Source organism: Sphaeramia orbicularis, chromosome 22 (genome assembly GCF_902148855.1).
Source record: "Sphaeramia orbicularis chromosome 22, fSphaOr1.1, whole genome shotgun sequence".
NCBI classification, from domain to species: Eukaryota; Metazoa; Chordata; class Actinopteri; order Kurtiformes; family Apogonidae; genus Sphaeramia; species Sphaeramia orbicularis.
Window position 1 is genome coordinate 36,256,760 of NC_043978.1, and position 20,034 is coordinate 36,276,793.

Genomic DNA, 20,034 nt, shown 5'->3' on the forward strand with positions numbered 1-20,034 from the left:
TTTACTGATTTATATTTTTTCTCCATAATCTTAACCATAAACACGACAGCGCTGAAAATGAGATGCATCATCCCAGCAGGTTTATCCTAATGACAAGCACAACATGCTTAATCCGAACTTCAAAATAAACTGTAAATGTCATAGTTTACATTATGGGGACATGTAGCTGGGGCCTTTAAAGGAACCTGAGCCCCATGATGTGACTGTGGAAACAGTTTTATGACCCCACATCATAACACCCCCCCTCCTCCTCCTCCTCTCTCTCTCTCTCTCTCTGCCAGGTTGATAGGTCTCTTACCAGATTTTGCTGACACAGCCAGTAAAACTGCTGGAATTTCTGAGACATGAGCAGCTGAGCACTTCCCACTGCACTTCGGATTTTACCTAGGACTGAAAAACACACAGCATGTCAAGTCCTTATTATGTAATCCACACATACATTCAATACACCTCTGATGTGGCTGGAACTGTACAACTGTGCAACTGTACTGTTTTCTTGATAATAACCAAAATCACTTCAGTTCTTACATTAACAGCTATGGCACTGTACTGCCAAAAACATTCCATGTTTTCTTTTCTGTCTGTTTTAGTCACATGATACACACAGGAGTTAGTACTTGATTGCATAACCATTGTTTTTGATGACTTTTAATGGTTTAATAATTTTTTCTGCGACTGTATGTGTTTTTTCTCAGGACACTCACTGTCCTCTGATAGGTCGTTCTCCTCTGCCTCCGCCTCCATCTCTTTACACCACCCCTCCATCCTCTTGGTCTCAGTGTGGAGCAGCTGCATAAACCAGGTTCCATCTCTCCTCAAGGAGGGGGACACCCTGCCCGACTCCCCTGATGGGGCCGTAGTCTCCCGTGGGGAGGGAGGTTCCAGTTGCCAGCTGGTCTCGCTGGTGGTCTCTCTGGGGCTGGGGGGCTCAGCGGGGGTTCGGTAATCCTCACGGTAGCTGAAGAGCCCCTGGGTGCGTACAGTTCGCACTGCTCCGTACTGAGTTGGTGTGCTGGGCTCCGAGTGACGCTGGAAGCCACCGCCAAACTGCAGACCCTTGTCTTCCATGGTGGGGAATCCTTCCAGCTCCATATCCGCCTGCACAGCGGCCGTCACACTGTTGGACCGTTTGAACCGGGCCTGGCTGAGGAGCAAAGAGAGGGGAAATGGAAAAGAATTACAATGACATCTAGGCTATTGCTCTTTTCGTTTTTTTTAACCCACCACCATCCCCCTCTTTGGAGGACAACTTCATTTTGCTCACAACTTGTGCTTAATTGACAGTCTCACACTTTACATTCACATTATCATCCATTTCTATACAGCAGTGATACTCGAAGTGTGGGCCCCCAAGTGGTCTGCAAGAGGATGTCCTATAAAAGTCACATTTATATCAGCGTTTCTCAAATCACCCTCATCTGACTTCCAAAACAAAGGTACAAGTACAGATAATTGTTTTCTAAATTAAAAGCGAATCAAATGTAGCCTAAATAAGCCTAAGAGTAGACTTTTATTGAATTCGTCTATGCAAACCTATGTTTTGCGTCACCGTCTCAATACAGTTTGGTTTCCTAGGTTGCCTATTGTCATATCAAAAACCTCTTGTGACTTGTGGTGGAAATGAAGTAAAATAGCTAAATAATCAGAAACAAAGAGTGAAACAAAAGGAAACGAAGAGTGACTTGAACAGTTCTAAAATACGACAATGGATCGGTGACTGAAGAGAAAAGCTGGAGAAACAACGACCAATGTTAGCAACAACCCAGCTAGGAGGCAACATTTCAACAACTTTGGCTAACATTCCCTATAAGTTCTGTTAACAGTTTAAAGAAAAAGTTTTCATGTAATGTTAAGAGAACATTTTAAGACAGTTTTCACCAAACATTTTAAGAAGGATACCCCAAAACTTTTTTAGAATGTTTGCAGAGAACGTTATCCAGGACCATTCTGGGAACTTCAAGAAAACTTCCCGTTTAGAACATTTTTAAGAACATCAGGGCATAATGTTCATGTGGCAAAGCAAATTGGTTTAGCACAAAAAGCCAGCCAGAGTACCATTCTGCTGTTCTGATGACAAGACACTTAAAAAAAAACCCAAAAGAACATTTTGAACATTTTAAATAGACAGAGTGATGCACAGCATGAGGTACAAAAATACAGAACAGAATAACCCTAACCTGAATGCCACTCCCCCCTCACCCATTACCCACCACCCACCACCCGAGGCCAACCACTCACAACCCAAACAAAAAGACAAAGAAATAGTTAAGGAAAACAATTCAACCAAAAGTAACAAAAAAAGACGGGGTAAATAAGAAAAATAAAATAAACTAAAAAAGCACTTGGAAAGCGCAGACCTCCGCCAAGGCAGAGCAGCCCCCCCCCACCATCACCACCAAAATGTAATCATTTGTTCCTTGTGCCAGGAACAGCATTTCCTGAAAACTTCATCAACCCCCGCAACCAATCACTACCAGAATTTAAACATTTGTTCCTTGTGTCAGTATCAACATTTCCTGAAAATTTCATCAAAATCCTTCCATAAATTTTTCAGTTATCTTACTAACAGATAGACAAACAAACAAAGAATCCCACCCATCCTGTCCCGTCCCCCCGATCACCACCGAAATTTAATAATTTGTTCCATGTGCCAGTATCAACATTTCCTAAAACATTTCATCAAAATCCTTCCATAACTTTTTGAGTTATCTTACTAACAGACAGACAGACAGACAGACAGACCCAGATGAAAACATAACCTCCGCAGTCCTAGGCAGAGGTACTACGGAAAAAAAAGTGTATCCAAATACCAGGATCAAAGCTTCTTACCCCTTCTTGTCGTCCTCCACCTGGATCCCAACAGAGTGGTACTCCCGTGAGCCTTTGCTTTCAGATTCAGAGTCCGTGGCTGCTTCCACCTAATATGAAAAAATGATACAAACCAACAGCTTCTCATTATGTGCACAAGCATTCCCCAGTGCTTCCGGGTTTATTGGTTTGGAACTGGTCAGAACACCTTAACTGTACATGACCTGTCAGAAAGTAAACACTGTATGATTAATGGAGGGTGTAAGGCAACAAGACTAAAGGGGATTTACAGAGAGGATTTGAGTTTAATATAAGGAGGTTAATGTAAGAATAAAGGAGGGTGTGCAAGGTGAAATGCACTAGGTTGCACTTTTTTTTTTCTACATAAAAAGTGACACAAATAAGTGGAAAAGTCATCAAGAAAAGGCCTCGGACCTGCAGTAAAGCAGCACGGATCAGTTGGCTACAGTTACAGTGACATAAAGTAACATTAGTGGATATTATGGGATACAAAGTGAGTGATTGATGATGATCCTCCTGTCTCTGTATGGCTCCAGTCCTGATCCCGAGTCTGCTCCCAGAGGCACCATGTTTCACCGGCTTCGTGCAGACCCTGTCACTTTCCCTGCGTTTCTCCATTTGTTCGCCTGTTTCGTGTTTAATTTCTCAGCTTCTACTTCTCTTTTTGTCTAGCGTTTCCAATTTCCTGTTGGCTTACTGTCATAATCTTTGTCTTTTTGTCTGCCTTAAGCTTCTCTTTGTCCTTTTATTTGTCAGTTCAGCCTCTTCCTTTGTGCTCAGTGCGTTTCTCCTTCTCGTCACCGTACCAGAATGGTCTGCAAATTAGAAGTTTGATAGGAGAGAGTGGTGGGATAATGAGAGAGACATATGCTTCTTGCTAAATATTTGACATTTTTGTTTTACCGCGCTCACTGAAAGAACTCTTATTTTCATAATTCATCATTCATTTTCATTTTTTTTTAGCTAATGCTTTGCTTCGTGTCTGCTCAGTCTGATGGTTACATTTTCCAAAACTCCTACTGAGCTTACTCAAAATTTTGGTCATTCAAGTTCACTCATGGTATTATCAGAGGAATTTTGCAAAGTAATAGAGCTATTTATTCCAGGATGATGCTGGAAAATCATTTATATTTTTATTTCTAGTCGACTCAGGTCATATGTATCAGCATGATTATTTCTTGTGTCTAAATGAATATTAATATACAGGTATATGATCCAAAAATATCAGAAAATATCCTCTTTTAAACACTGTTTTTTACCCACACATTCAGGAGACTAGTCCAACTTTCTTAACTTTTTATTTTTTCTATTTTTATGATTTTATATATTTTTAATTTTTGTTTTATTCCATTAAATAGTCTAAGCTTGGTGTGCTATGATTACTTTAATTGTTTTACATTTTATTTTCCTGCCTTTTTCTTTCCTTATCTATATATGTTATGATTTTTACTGGCATTTTATCTTATGTTTTTATTTTTCTATGTATGATCACATTTAGTATTGTTTTTAATCTCAGTAATAACTATTTCAGAATTTTAATTCATTGTTCTGTTTCTTTCAAAGTCTGTTCATCTTCTAATAATTACCTTATGACATTTTATTCTTTATTCACTCATTAATGGTTGGGAGCTGGCTGTGTTTTTTTGTTTTTTTTTTGCTTTAGTTCGCACTTCACACTTTGTGCAGCACATTGTGCTTCCATCTGCAATGAAATTTGCAGTATAAATAAAGCTCAGTCAGTCATCTCACATTAGAATATTTATCACAGTAGCAAAACACATTTAGAGTTTGGCGTCTAGACTCTGGGATCATCACTGTCTGCGGATACTTTACATGTAGGTACTGGTTAGTGATAAATAAACAGGTGGATGCTGGAGGGATGGAGAGAGTTAAGAGTCAGCAGCAGCATTGGTGAGAAGGAAAGCAGGGAAATTCTCACAGGTTAAAGAGGTCACCACATTGGAGGGTGAGTTAATGTGTGGTGTTAGAGGCATGTCAGTGTGTATGTAGTAGTAACCTGAACTGGATCACAACCATCGCCCCTTTTTCTTGCTTTCACATCAGATCACTATCAGATTACTAAGATTAAAAACAATACTAAACATAATCATACATGGAACCGAGCCTTCACTGCATCCGCCCCCACCCTATGGAACTCACTTCCACAAAACATCAGGAACTCAGACTCAATACAAAACTTCAAATCACTACTCAAAACTCACCTGTTCAAACTTGCATTTTCTTGAGCCCTTTGTTCTTTTGTTTTGTTTGTTTGTGAAGCGTCTTTGAGTGGCAAAAAAAGTGCTGTATAAGTGTGATATATTATTATTATTATTATTATTATTATTAGGGATGGGAATCGAGAACCGGTTCTTTTTGAGAACCGGATCCCTGTAGCTCGATTCCTTGGACTCATTTGCCTGCCTGCTCAACGATTCTGCTTTTCGATTCTGCCTTTGTTGCGCATGCGCGATGACGTCACGCGTATGCTGCATTGTTTTGGTCAGAACGTAGCCAACATGGTGTTGAGGCAGAAATGGCCTAAAAAGATGTCACCAGGGCCATTTCGAACACTTGCAAAGCTTCCATTTCTTCAAAAGGGTGGAATCCCTCTAGTATGTTCAAACATTTGTCCACACAGCATGTGATTAATCTACAGGAATGTCACGTATTTGATACACTACTTAGCAATGCTTGTGAATGTAGCGGCAGAGTGAACACCGGGCCCAATTCCAGTTCCGGTGTGGCACCCAAATACAAGTTTCGGAAGGTAGGGGAAAAGGAAATGAGGTGCACAACAACGGGAGACGGGCCAAGTCGAGTCAAACTGGTTCGACGTAGTGGACATGCGGCAATAGAGGAATTAGTATAGCGTCTTAAGTTTCACTTTAACTGCCCCCCCCCCCCCCACACACACACACACACACACACACACACGAACCGGGCCCGGCTTCATCTGTTGTTATTATTATTTGTACATTCTGTATGTGTTGTATTTTCTGTGCAGATGGAAATATAAAAGACAGTTAATGCAAACACACCCATTTGTACTCCCTTATTCCCTCACCCAGTGAGAATCGATAAGGAATCGGTTCGATAAGCAAAATCAATAATGGAAACGAAATCATTAAATTTTTAACAATTCCCATTCCTAATTATAATTAATATTATCACTGTATTGTCATTGCAGATACACTGCAGAATGAAATGACGATGCAGGGTCAACTATAAAAACACATATAGTAAACAAGAAAATCACTCGGAGAGCGCAGACCTCCGACAAGGCAGATCAGTGGGCCCCTGTGCCCCCACCCCACCCCCCCATCCCCGTTATTTCATCCTTGTGCCAGTATCAACATTTCCTGAAAATTTCACGAAAATTCGTCCATAACTTTTTGAGTTATCCTGCTAACAAGCAAACAAACACACACACATGCACGCAAACACACAAAGCAAAGCGATCACAATACCTCCTGACGGTAAAAAAAAAACCTCCTGAGGTAAAAAAAAAACAAAAAAACACCTGAGGTAAAATAAGTTATAAAATACTTGGTGAGGTAGTGCAGTGAGTGAATAAATAAATATAAAACGAGAGAATAAATAGGTAGTTATTGCACAAATAAGTAAAAAGTTATTGCACAGTTTTCCAGAGGTAACTGCATATCTCCTATTTACAGTCCTTTGTTTAAAAGACTGTAAATAAAGGACAATTTCTTATTATTGGGTCAATTTGTCCATCTGTGTGATTCACTCTGTGTCTGATACTAGTTGACGAGTGCTAACATGCTAACACATTAACCCTCAAACACCTAAACAGCCACCAGTGACTAAAAACATCTACTGATCTGAAATGTTCATTAACTTCTGAACCACTAATCCTATTAATACTGTTACGTTTGTCTGCTCTGTTGGCGTTATTTTTGTGAGTTCTTTATTTGTACATTAAATTATAATTTGTGAGCACTGTATCAGTCAGTTGCCTTTTTATGTTTTGGTCTCATTAGCCCCTAGACGGACTGTAACAAATACTTTGAAATAAATCAGGTAAAAAGTAGTTTCTCAGCTTTTCAGCATCATCAGATGTGACCAACTTGGATGTTCAGAGGCTTCATAGTGAACGTCATTTCATGCAACAGTGAGCCCTTTTACACGCACTCTAAAACTCTGATCATTATCTAATTTCTGGTGTTATCAGATTATTCAAGTGATCATGTAAACGACATAATCAGATATGCTTTATCAGATAATGGCAGTTACCTGATTATGAGAAATCGCATTAACACACGTGGATTTCTCCCCAAGTACTCTGATGTCTTCATGCAAGTATACTAGTTAATCTGTTTTATTTTGTTGTACATCTGAGTGTGCAAAAAAAAAAAATAGCACAAAATTCAGGTGGTGTAGTTAAAACGTGAACGGAAGAATATCTAATCTGATAAGAAATATGATAATGAGGTGAAACATATAAACCAGGGTTTTTCGATTATCACATTTCTGACATGCATGTAAACATATCAGGGCCGATAATTACAATTATCTGTTTACTCACAGTCATCTGATTTTTATGGTCATATAAGTAATCGTGACACTGGTTGTAGACGCTTCTTCTTATGTTCAGTTTATTATATATTTTGCTGAAAATGCCTCTTTTTCTTGAGCTCTTTCTCAGTTTTGATATAATAACCTTTGAACATATTCTGAGCTTTTCCAAACACCTATATGATCAGTAAATTTAAAAAATAGGAAAATACCTGAATTTCACTAAAAATACCTGTTGATCCACCAATCTGATCAATACATGTAAATAATTGGTGTAAAATACAGTTTGTCATCTTTTCATGGTCATCAGATATGACCCATTTGGATGTTCAGAGGCTCCGTAGTGAACGTGGAAACACTGTCATCTTCTACAACATTGATTCACCAGTAAAACCCACGACATTGGATCAGTGACAGTGGATGGAGACACTTGTTTTTACATTCAGTTGTTAAAATCTTTGCTGAAAATGTCACTTTTTCTACAGTTTCCTCTGTTTTAATATGAATTTTGAATTTACTGAGTTTTCATAAACATCTAAATTAAGTATAGGAAATTAAATATAGGAAAATACAAGATTTACAGTGAAAAATGTAAAATACAGAGAATAATATTATAATAAATCACTTATGAAGGGTTAAATAGAGAGAAAAATTAATTTGGGAACTGCCACAAAATTAGCATTGGATCTTTAAGGGTTAATAATGATAAGTCACTTAGGAATGGTTAAATACAAAGAGAAATTAAATTGGAAGTCACCACAAAAATAGCTGTAGATGTTTATGGGCTAAACCAGGCATGTCCAAAGTCCGGCCCGGGGGCCAATCACGGCCCGCGGTCAGATTTTATACGGCCCCCAGCTTCGGTTTTATACTGTATTATTTATGGCCCGCTTGGACTGTTGATCCGAGTACATGAATCATAAAAGGTTCAAAATGCAGTTTCTCCTGTCACCTCATGGTGGCAGCACCACTCTAACTCTATCTGGCTCTGTGACTTTGCCATGAACCATTTTCGCTAATTTCTAACCATGGCGCCTGTAAATAAAAAAAACGGAAGTTGACAGTGAGGGCCGCCGCTTCCAGGAGAGATGGGAATTACAAATTTTTTTCACTGAAAATCGAGGTGATTGTGTTTGCCTAATTTGTCAAGAGACTGTTGTCTTGTTTAAGGAATTCAATGTAAAGACACACTAGCAGACAAAACATGCTAACGCATATGACAAGCTAGCAGGGAGTGAGCGTTCTGAAAAAGTGAAGCAGATTCAAGCTGCTTTAAACTCACAACAGTGACTCTTCATGTGAACCTGTGAGTTCAATGAATTCACCACCAAAGCAGGCTACCAAGTTGCCAGGTTAGTTGCCTATAATTGCTGGTGTTATGTACTTGTAGATGTGACACAAATATTACTTTCTGAATGATTTTGTGAAAGACAAGAGTAAGAGTTATATGTTTTCATCTTAAACGTTAACAGACTTTACATTACTGAGTAATATATGAGTAATGATTACTCATATAAGTCATGTTTAAAATGAATGTGGGGTTAAGATTTTTATCAACTTTTTGGAAGTTTAAGATACTCTATACAGTTTGTTCTATGTTATCTGACTCCAGATGTGAAAGGAAGGCAGAAATGTTTTTTTTTTTTTTTTTTAATTTGTTCACACCTGAGTGGCTTAGATTTGGTTACATTGCCATTTAAAAAAAATTATATTTTGACAATGAAAATAAAGTTGTTTTTAAAATTATCGCTTTTATATGTAATTTTTACTGTTTAAAAAACGTCCGAAGGGATAACTGGCCCCTGTCAATCTCCACATTATCAGATCTGGCCCTCTTTAAAAAAAGTTTGGACACCCCTGGGCTAAACTGACCACTTGTAATTACATTTAATTATCTTCAGCATTGTAAAATTGTCATTATAAGAATGAAAGCTCTGTCTATATGTGTGACATGTGATTGTTGGCTCCTGTTTTGTTTAATTATACAGTGTAGTCAAATTTAATTGTCCTTGTCTTGTCCTGTAGAACCATCCAGAAGTCCATATGACACCTTTGGATCACCTGACATTCATAAACCGTCGGCTCCGTGCAGTGTTTTGCGAGTGTGTCAAATCCACTGGTTCAGAATGGGATGTGCCTCTGTTGTGAGGAAATGTCAACCCTACCTTTGGTGTGGAGTGGCCAGTATTAAAGCTAGGGAGTGACATTTTTGGAGAGCCATTTTGTATTCTGTCAGGCTGTTTGGGAGAAGCTGTTAGTGCGCAGGAAATGAACGCGGCGCAGATTGCTGAGGTGACCTCCATTACTTTGTCTTCCAAGCAGAGCAAAGTCCACCTCATGAAAGGAGAATGAGTTTCAAGCATGTGATGGATGAGAACAGGAGGAAGACAAAACAGATAGGAGTCTGTGAAGGCAACCTACCCTGAAGATGTTTTGGTATATAGAGATATCACACACACATTTATACACACACACCTACACACACACACACAAAAACAAGCTGCTTCAGTAATCACAGTCACAACGTCAGCACAGGTGTGGAAACTGAGCATCAGCAAAAAGTTGAACACAGCCTCTATGCCTTTCATCCACAACCTCCAAACACAAGCCGGTCACTTTTCCAGCCGATGACTGTATCTGAGGTTAAAAGCTTTGACTTTTGCTTCATTCAGTGTAATGATAGAGCCAATTAAAATTATTTTTGGAAAAGGAAAAAAATCAACTACTATTTTAAGAGACAAACATGTCTAAGTGTTAAGGCAAAAAGAAAACCTAGGAGGAGGAAGTCGAAATGGGATCACACCGATGAGGTCAAAGATCAAATTTGTGGACCTTTTCAGAAACAGTAGGTGTCATGAAGCGAACAGCAAATCAATACAGATGAAGGCTAATTCAGGTTAATTATACGCTCAGTACTAGATGAATCACACTGATTGGCTATATGATACGATGCTGACTCAAGGTCAACTGAAGCTTTCAGCGGTATAGATAAATCAATATTTGCCTCCTGCTGCACAACAATATTGTTGTCATCTAACCACTGCACATGCATATAAAAGGAGCTTCTGGAATGCTCTTTAAAGGGCTCATATTTAGCTAAACCTACTTTTATTCGTCTTTGGTTCATTTATTTGTGTATTTGGACCCTAATAGTTCCAAAAGTTTGAATTTGAACCCTCCAGGTGCTGCAAAGCTATCTTTATATTAATTCTGGCAAAATCAAGTGGATTTCTACAACCCGTTTCAATTTCTTCTTAATTTATTACATTTTATAACTTGTTATGTCACGACATTTGCACATATAAGGTCAAGACTTGTAAAGAACATTTCTCCAAATATAACATAACTGTTTATCAGCAGCAGCAGTTGTAGTAAAAACTGAAAATATGTTGAACTGATTACCTAAAATGTTCAGTTGCTGTTTGAACGGGAAATAGGAGCGCAGCCAACAACCTGGAGGGGGTGGGGTCATGTGCATTTAAAGGGCCAGCGCTCTAAACAACCTTTCTGGTGTCATTACTCAGAAATAGGGTTGAAAATGGACCTGTGGAGTTGAATTAATGAAGAATTCAGACCCAAGTACAGCATTTACAGTTTATGTAGACCACAGGGAAATGTCTTAAAATGTATAATTCTCTTTTAAAAAAAGCAAAATATCACTCCTTTAACCCATAAAGACCAAGTGCTACTTTGGTGTCAGGTCTCACATTAATTTTTTTTTTTATTCAACCTTTCCTAAGTGATTTATCACCATTTATTATAATATTATCATCTGTATTTTGCATTTTTCAGTGAAAAGTAGGTATTTTCCTATATTTAATTCACTGATCATGTAGATGTTCATAAAACTTCAGATTAGAGTTGAGGCTTATTATATCAGAAAAAGAGAAAAGTGAAGAAAAAGTTATTTTTTCAACAAAGATATCAATAACTGAGCATAAAACAAGTGTCTCTCCATGGGTTTTACTGATGAATCAATGTGGCAGAGGACAACAGCGTTTCCACGTTCACTCTGGAGCCTCTGAATGTCCAAATGGGTCATATCTGATGACCATGAAAAGATGACAAACTACATTTTATACCAGTTATTTACATGTTTTAATTGGATTAGTGGATCAACAGTTATTAAACAGTTTAGATCAGTAGATGCTTTTGGTTGCTGGTGGCTGTTTGGGTCTTTATGGGTTTAGGCAACATTGCTCCTGGGTGAAACAGCACTGTTGTGAATCTTGGATGTTTCTGCAAATTCTCTACCTTTGGAACATTTATAATGATAAACAAAAGTATTTAGGGACTTTATGTACATCACTGGAGCTAACTCAAATCCAATTCTATGACTCACTTACAGCAAATACACATGCATTCCTTTCTATTCTTCCTTCATTTTCTCCAAACAGTGAAGTCATTCTCTTTTTTTCTCTGTAACTATTTCATACTTTCTGTGACCTAGAAGCCCTTCTGTTGGGAATGAATGAGCTAAATCACAGCGGCATGTGCACTGATTTGGAATGCTAGTGCCCCGATTGGATGTCACCCTACCTGAAGTTTGGTGAGGCATGACAAGGAGCTTCTGATGTTGTAGTTCCACTATTTAAAATTAGCACTCGCCAGTGTAGACACGTGGCCTGATCATTCCTGGGTGAGTGGTTGATTCACTACAAATTAAACTTGACTGTAGGAAACACTAAATGCTGTATGGGAATAGCATGTTCTGCTTCTTAAATAGGAGGCGAGGTGAAGTAACTGTGCAAAAGAGGAAAATCAGTCACTGAGGATGAGACTGAAAAAATCATCAGGGAACATGTATAGAAGACCATTTGCAAATAAATGAGTACAGCCTATGCAATACAAAAAGTAATAATCTCGGATATGAATGTGTGGATGTTAAATTAAGAAATATATCTTTAGCGCTGTAAAAATTATGCATAACTTCAGGTTTTAATCAGTAAAGAATGTATCAGTAATTATTCCCCTTAAGAGTTTATAATGAGCACATTTACATAGACAATGATATTCCACTATCATTCTAATACTTCACTATTTTTACAGCATATTCAGCTTGGATATGGTGAATTAAACCTTTGTCTGAATGAAACATTTTCAATTTCAGACATATGTGACATTATTAGGATGACCTGGACATGTATACTGTGCTTTCAGGTAATGAAGACAGTGTTTTACTGTAGGTTGACATTCACTGTCTCTGTTTACACTGGAGAAAAGACAAAGATCCTTTATGGAAGACAAGGATGCACTGAAGAAAACTCCAAATTTTTGGTCAGAAGGAGGAACGCTCCTAACTATTAAACATGATAATAAAGAATATAAAAGATCCTTTTTGGAAGAGAAGGATGCACTTAAGAAAACTCCAAATTTCTGGTCAGAAGGAAAAACGCTCCTAACTATTGAACATGATAATAGAGAATATACAGGTTTATGGATATGAGCACATGGCCTTTTTCCAGAGGGTGTTTGAAGGAACAAAACAAAGAGGCTGAGGTCACACAGAGGACCATCTGCCACTGGTGGAAAACTCTGAAAAACATTATGTATGTAAATAGGAATATTAGAGGAATATTCATTTGATTCGCTATGTAAATAAGTCATTCAGAATATTCAGAATTTTTTTTAATTAACCCATAAAGACCCAGTGTGACTTTTGTGGCAGTTCCCAAGAGAATTTTTCATCTATTTTTAAGCTTTCTTAAGTGATTTATCGCCATTTATTGTGATATTATCATCTGTATTTTGTGTTTTTTCAGTGAAGATCATGTATTTTCTTATATTTAATTTACCGATCATGTAGATGTTCCAAAAAAGCTCAGAGTAAATTCAACGGTTATTATATAAGAAACAGAGGAAACTGAAGAAAAGCTGACTTTTTCAGCAAAATCTATCATTAACTGAACATGAACCAAGTGTCTCCATCTTCTGTCATTTATCAAACTCCATAGGTTTTACTGGTGAATCAGTGTTGTAGAAGATGATTCTTGCTATTCCATATCCACTACGGAGCCTCTGAACGTCCAAATGGATCATATCTGATGACCATGAAAAGATGACAAACTGTATTTTACACCAATTATGTACATGTATTGATAGGATTAGTGGATCAACAGGTTTTAAACAGTTTAGATCAGTAGATGCTTATGGTCGACGGTGGATGTTTGGGTCTTTAAAGGTTAAGGTCCAAACTGAATATTTACTGTGAAGCAAGGACAGGATCTGGGACCCCAATGCCCCTCATGAGGACTATGGATGGATTTATTGTACATGTGAATTTAGTCGTGGCCTATGGTATCTTTGTAATCTTTGACCATCAAAATATAGCTGGTAGACCAACGTGTTTTGGAGTGAAAAATTTTTGTGAATTTAGAGTAAATTTAGAGTGAAATGAAGTTGTTAAGTACTGCTGGAGTTCTTGACTTATTGCAAGTTTTTCTGTTAGTAGGTGAAGTGTCAGAATCCTGTACTAAATGTTAAATGTACAAAATTTAGTTTTGGCAAAAAGAAAAATGCGATGTTTACCACAAGCTATTTTTCCAGAGGTTCCATTTCATAGTTTCATATTATTTCATTTCTTGGACTAAACTAGACCACAGGTTGGAAGTTTCTTGGCAGAAATTTTGGTTAATTATGTAGCTTATTAAAGCATTCGTTTCACGGTTAATATGAAGCCTGGGGAATCATATGTTTGAGGAAATTATAGCATCCAGGTTATTTCACCACTCCAAAACATTTTAATAGGCTGCCAGATTTCCTGTGCTCTGGAAGGTGTTTTAAATATAATCACTCCTATTTATGAATATAAGTGAAATGTAAGGTCTGGGTAAAACCTGCCGTTGGATGTCTATACGCTTGGATGTGTTGCAACGCAGAAAGTGTAGTGGGATCAATTGACTTTGAAGGGATCATTTATTCATTGGCTGACTCCCCAATGGCAACATCTGACAGTGAATGGCTTCTGCGTAATTTAGAACCATCTTCAGCCGAAGGACTCTCTTACTATCATCAGAAAAAATTACCCTCTAAGGTGTGCTTGATTTATTTTGCAAAAATCAGAAAAACACCCAGTGACATTCAGACACCCCCAGAATGTGATTAATGAGGTCTGGTGTTTTACCTCTAGTTTTTTTTTTATTTCAACTCTGCCCTGATCCACGGAAAATGGACAATTGGTTCAGAAGGGAAGGAGCAAGTGAGTGAATTAAAAAAGGGGTAAGAGATCTTGGAAAACTGGGTCGAGTAAGCTACGTTTTGAAAATATACAATTCAGAAGTCCAAATCCCTTTCTTCAGACTTCTCCACAAAGCCACGCCTCCAGAGTACTTCAATGTGCAATGCTTGTTCCTGAGGGTTCCCAAGCGCTGCACAACATCAACCCCCATCCCCTCTGCTGTGGATCCATGCGTACCCCATTAACCCCCCCCACACACACACACAATTAACTCCCCCCTCCACAGATCCGTGCATACCCCTGAATTCAGGTCTGTATATCAGTATATTAGATTACAATTTGGACTTTTCACTTGTTATTTTGATACGTGTTCTAAGTAATCTCCGGCTAGTGAGAACAGCTGATTGCGGTAAGACTGATATCAGGCTAGCAGCCCACTAAATTTTGCTTTGAACGCTGTAATCTATGCATTTCACTATTATGTTTGTCAGCAGAACAGCCCCAATTCATACCTAGCTGGCTAACGTTACATTCCCTAGTGATTTATGTTAGTGACAAAACAGTTTGTTACATCCTAATATAGCTAATATAGCTAGCCAAGCTCTGGCTCTTGCTTTGTTTCCTGTACAAGTGCTCCAAGCCTCTGAGAATGTGCGATTTGTGCACGAAAAGGGGTATGCACAGAGGGGGGAGGGGAGGGGGAGGACAATTGGGAGTTGATAGACATATCACCATTCAGTCATTTTGATGGAGCAAAAAGTATTGGATGGTGTTTTTTCAGTCCTGTCTGTTCCACAGGTGACTAAAATTTGTTGTTTTTGTGTTAGAGCATTTAATTAATTGGTTGCAATCGGGGTGTGAAGGCGATTTTAAGCAATATTGCGAAAAAAATGTGTCAGGAAAACATTTCCTACCCTACCTTTAAGAGGTAGCGAGGTAAAATTTTAGTAAATGTACAGTATATGACATATAATTATATTTGTCTGCAAATATATCTGCACTTTTTGTTGAATCTCACAGACTGAGCATGGCCTAGCGTATGAGAGTGTGTAAAATAAATCCAAGGTAAGAAAACTGGAGGGAAAGGAGGAGGGAGTATGGATGAAATTACATAGAGAGTGAGAACGGTACAGTGAGCGGAGGAGAAATGAATGAACCATGGAGTGAACCATTCACTAAAACTTGCTCCAGCATGAGTTGAATCTTAATTGACGGATTGCGGTAAGATGACTCACACTGGCTATTTTTAGCTGCTGAAAAGAAAAATACTGATTCTGAACTGGACTTGTGTGTGAGTGTTATGCAACCGTACTTTTCTCCACACACTAACCTGTATCCCTATAGAGGATCGCGGGGTCTTTAAGTACTCCTCGGCCTTGGACACCAGGATGGCCTTGTCGCACGTGAGCACCGAGCTGTGGCTGTCGGTGGACGGGTGTCTTTTTCCGGCCATGACCCCGGCTGCCTCCATGGCTATAGTTACGGCTTTGGTGCTGTCCAGGCTGTCGGTGGAGTTGTAGAGACCCCTGCCCGGGCTCAACCCTAGGCTGAGACCATCAGAAGTCCACATACCGCCATGAGGGTGCCGCCCTTCGTGGTAGGCGTCCTGGGTGGACTCTGTGCTGCTCTGGGCTGTGATGGAGATGAGGGGTTTGGAGGTGGTGCGTGGCGGGACTGGAGGAGGGGTCTTCTTGTAGCTGGGTGTGTAGGTGATGGCTGGAAAAGGTGGTAAGACATAATTACTCAAGAAAAGTATTTACATCCTGAGTCTCGATTATTATGTGTTAATGACATTACGAAACATATTCAATCAGAAACACAAATGATTAAATGTAAGTTAGTTTTGGTGGACTTCTTCTCATCCACTGAACAGATCTGAAAAATACTGAGAAACAGAACCTCAGCAAAGACCACTGCACCCAGATGAACACTTCACAAAGTTTAAAGACTGTGTAAAAGATGGTGTTGTAGCATTTGAGATTCATTGTACTCTTGAGAGGCCTCAAAACGATTTTTTGGTCTTGGTTTTATCTCGGTCTTGAGTGACTTTTGCTCAGTCCCGTCTCAATCTCAGAAAAAGAGGAAAAACTGAAGCTGTTGGAATATCACTAAACTCCTGGTGTATTTTCTACAGAATAAAATAATATTTATTTTATGTGTAAATCTTTCTGCTAATTCTTTATTTATTTCTACGGACTGCCTCATTCTGCAAAAGGGAATAAATTCATCACATATAATATCATGTCATATAATATTTGAAAATAAAAAGGTTGTTGCTGTGTATTTAATCATAAAGTCTTGTCTCAGTCTTGGTACACTCTGGTCTTGGACATAATTTGATCTCAGTTTTGAAGTTCTCAACTGCAACCCTTATAAAGGAAAATGAATCTTTAGTTTCCAAACACATTTTATATGTGAAACTTTGTCCTTTTCAGGATTTTTTGGGTGATGATATGGACATGATCCCACCTCTATCATTATCGTTAGAGCATATTAGCATCCATGGTTCTTCTACTTGATCATTACTAAAGGACAGGAACACTGTGATTATAACAAACCATGGTTAAGACAGCAGATGGACTGTGTGTAGACTCTACAAAAACACATACTGAATAATAGTTAGAATTAAGTCAACATACAAGAATTAAACAATATCTGCATTTTGCCAGTCTGGGCTAATGTTGTGTTAAGAATTGAAGCTGAGCTAAGACCTGCACCATTATATTAGTGGTATGTATGTGTTAGGAAAAGCAAAAGACAGGGCAGGGAGTGCAGATCTGGCTGTGACTTTTACCCCACCCCCCAAAGAGGAGGGAAGAGCTATTGTTTTTGGTTCACTTTGTTTGTTTCTTTGTTTCTTAACACTCTAGCAGCAAAACTATTGGTTGAATTCATACCAAATTGGGTATATAGATTGCCAGTGACCCAGAATATATGTGGTTACATTTTGGTAAAAGTAGGTCAAAGTTCAAATTTTTTCTGGATTTTTTAAATCTTTTTTTTCTCCCATTTACTTACAATGGGCAAAATTTAACACATCTATAAAAACATACATTTTGCTTCAATTTACTTCAAACTTGGCACATATATAGAGGCAATTGATATGCTGACATCAGCACATGCATATACATAATGACATCAGCTGGATCGATGCCAAAATAAGCTACAATACGTGAGAGGGACGGGGTTTGTTGTGCCTGACACCACTTGTTGGTGTTATGTTCACTTAATACTGTTGATCTTGCAGTTGAACTCCTTGATCTCCAGACTGATTGGCTTTCGGTTCAAGAGGTTTATTTGCCTCTGTTTCACCTCATCAGCTCTTTTAAGCATAGTAGGAAGTAAAGGTGTTTTTAGAAAGTATAATGAGCAGGTTTGTAGAGTAACATCAAAGCCCCTAAGACATGAAATACCAATCTAACATGGATAAAAACCTGTGAAGCAATCAGCAGTACTTATGTGTGGAGGATCCTGGTGAAGAGGCATTGCTAAGGCAAGGCTGACAACGCTCATCTTCTTATTTTGTCCATTTCATGGTAGAAAGATGGGGATTACTTTCTTTCAAGTGCAGATGAGAATATGGACTTAATCCACCAAGAGATGGACTGAGGAATGGGTCACAAATGCCTTCTAGGCTCTGACGTGCCTTTATGTTGAAGGATTTGAGAGAAACCCTCAGTCAGTGTAGTTACAAGCTGAAACATCTGAAGCCTAAGATGGGTTTAGTGTGCTCTGATCAAAGCTGAGAGTGTGCCAGGTACCTTGGAGCCAACAAGGAAAAAATGCACAGATGAAGAACAGTGAGTCACGCTGCAGGTTAAGTTACGGGTTATGGGTTATTTGTTTTTCTCTTCTGGCTTACAAGTGCTTACATCACACAAAGCAATTACCGACATCCTTAAAAGTGCAAAATCTGATCTATTTTCAGTTCTGATGAGCTGCTCCTGTTAAGTTCTGCAAAGGAGTTCATAGTATTTTAGCCCAATTACATGAACAACAGAACTACAAAACCATACAAAAGTTGTTTGATATATGCTATATATTCTTTTATTTTTGTTTATTTACAACCAGCAGCTGTCATCACTTATAAAAGCAACAAAAAAACATACATTCACCCCACTCCTAAAATACCTTTTGGCGTCTTTCTCACCCATATTTTGGCTGTGTTTATAAATAACCAGAGATGTCTGGCCTATGAGGAGCGTTCTGCTCCAGGAGCTTAATGACTCATCCGGCTGTCCATTCACAAAATTAACTCAGATGGAGAGATGCATTAGAAAAAGGGGGAAATAGGCAAAGAAGTTGAATAGAGGTGTACCAGCAAGAGAAGAAGCAGGAAGGAGGATGAGTATGTGCAGGTGGGGGAGAGGGAAGGCTTTGTGTGTGATAGAAAGCATGGATAAATCAGGAAGCGAGGACAGATCAAGGGAGGGAAGAGATGACCCATTCAGGGGGCATGATTCAGCAGGAGGACCAAAATAGAGCCATTATTAGCCAGCCAGTCGTGCAAAGGGGAGTCATAACTCTTGGTCCCATCTTGGCAGCAACAGTATTACTCAGCATTTAGATTTCACTCTCATGACTCGGGTTAAAGACGTGGTGTGCATCCTCAGTTAGATGCGTCAGATTTATGACATAATATTAACAAGAGTGCTCTGATACTAACGAGGTTATCACTAGAGGTGGCAAACGCGCACATATTCTTTATTAATGAAGATGGAAAGATAGGGAGGCAAACATTAGTAAGGAGTGGAGCAAAAGTGGAAAATGGAAATGTGTATAAAAGAATCAGGTGGTCATCAAGGATAGGAGTGTATGAAAAACAGGAAAAGTAAAAGTCCTTTACTAATCATAGTATAAGTATAGATCACAGGTGTCAAACATGCGACCCATGTGCCCAAAACTGGTCCGCCAAAGGGTCCAATCCAGTTTGTGGGATGAATATGTGAAATGCAAAAATTACACTGAAGATATTTACAGTCGAGGATGTTAAAATAATTTTAGTTCAGGTTCCACATATAGACCAATTTGATCTCAAGCAGGTCAAACCAGTAAAATACTATCATAATAACCTATAAATAATCTGAATAAATATAAACAACTTGAAATTTCTTAAGAAAAATAAGGGCAATTTTATCAACTAGCGGCATTGTACCTGTGGTGCCAGTGTATGATAGTACCCTCCCGTGGTGCAACAGCGGCATTGCACCCGTATGCCCTCCTGTGCTGTAACATCGGGAAACGCATCCGACAAAGACACGCCGGACACAGAACGTCCATTATAGTAGGATATTCTGCCTGTTAGTGAATGTTTTGTGTATTTGTAATTGTAATGTAAATTGTAATGCACATGTGTAAATGATAAACTGAGGCAGAATACTGTTAAAACTGCACTTATTGTTTTTTCAAAGAAATTTCAGGTTCATGTTTAGAATTTTAAGGAAACTTTGTAGATATAAAGATTTCTATTAATGTAATTTTATTTTTTT

The 20,034-nt window shown here is 38.5% G+C and overlaps 1 protein-coding gene across 1 annotated transcript in view; it reads right to left on the reverse strand.

Moving 5' to 3' along the window:
- dlgap2a (discs, large (Drosophila) homolog-associated protein 2a) overlaps positions 1 to 20,034 on the reverse strand; it is a 226,565-nt gene that overhangs the window by 16,050 nt on the left and 190,481 nt on the right. Inside the window, exons 10-13 of the mRNA XM_030127700.1 lie at positions 15,876 to 16,261; positions 2,830 to 2,918; positions 705 to 1,144; positions 299 to 390 (exon numbers count right to left, since the gene is read on the reverse strand). Of these exons, the coding sequence (XP_029983560.1) occupies positions 299 to 390; positions 705 to 1,144; positions 2,830 to 2,918; positions 15,876 to 16,261 (1,007 nt within the window). The remainder of the gene's footprint in view (positions 1 to 298; positions 391 to 704; positions 1,145 to 2,829; positions 2,919 to 15,875; positions 16,262 to 20,034) is intronic.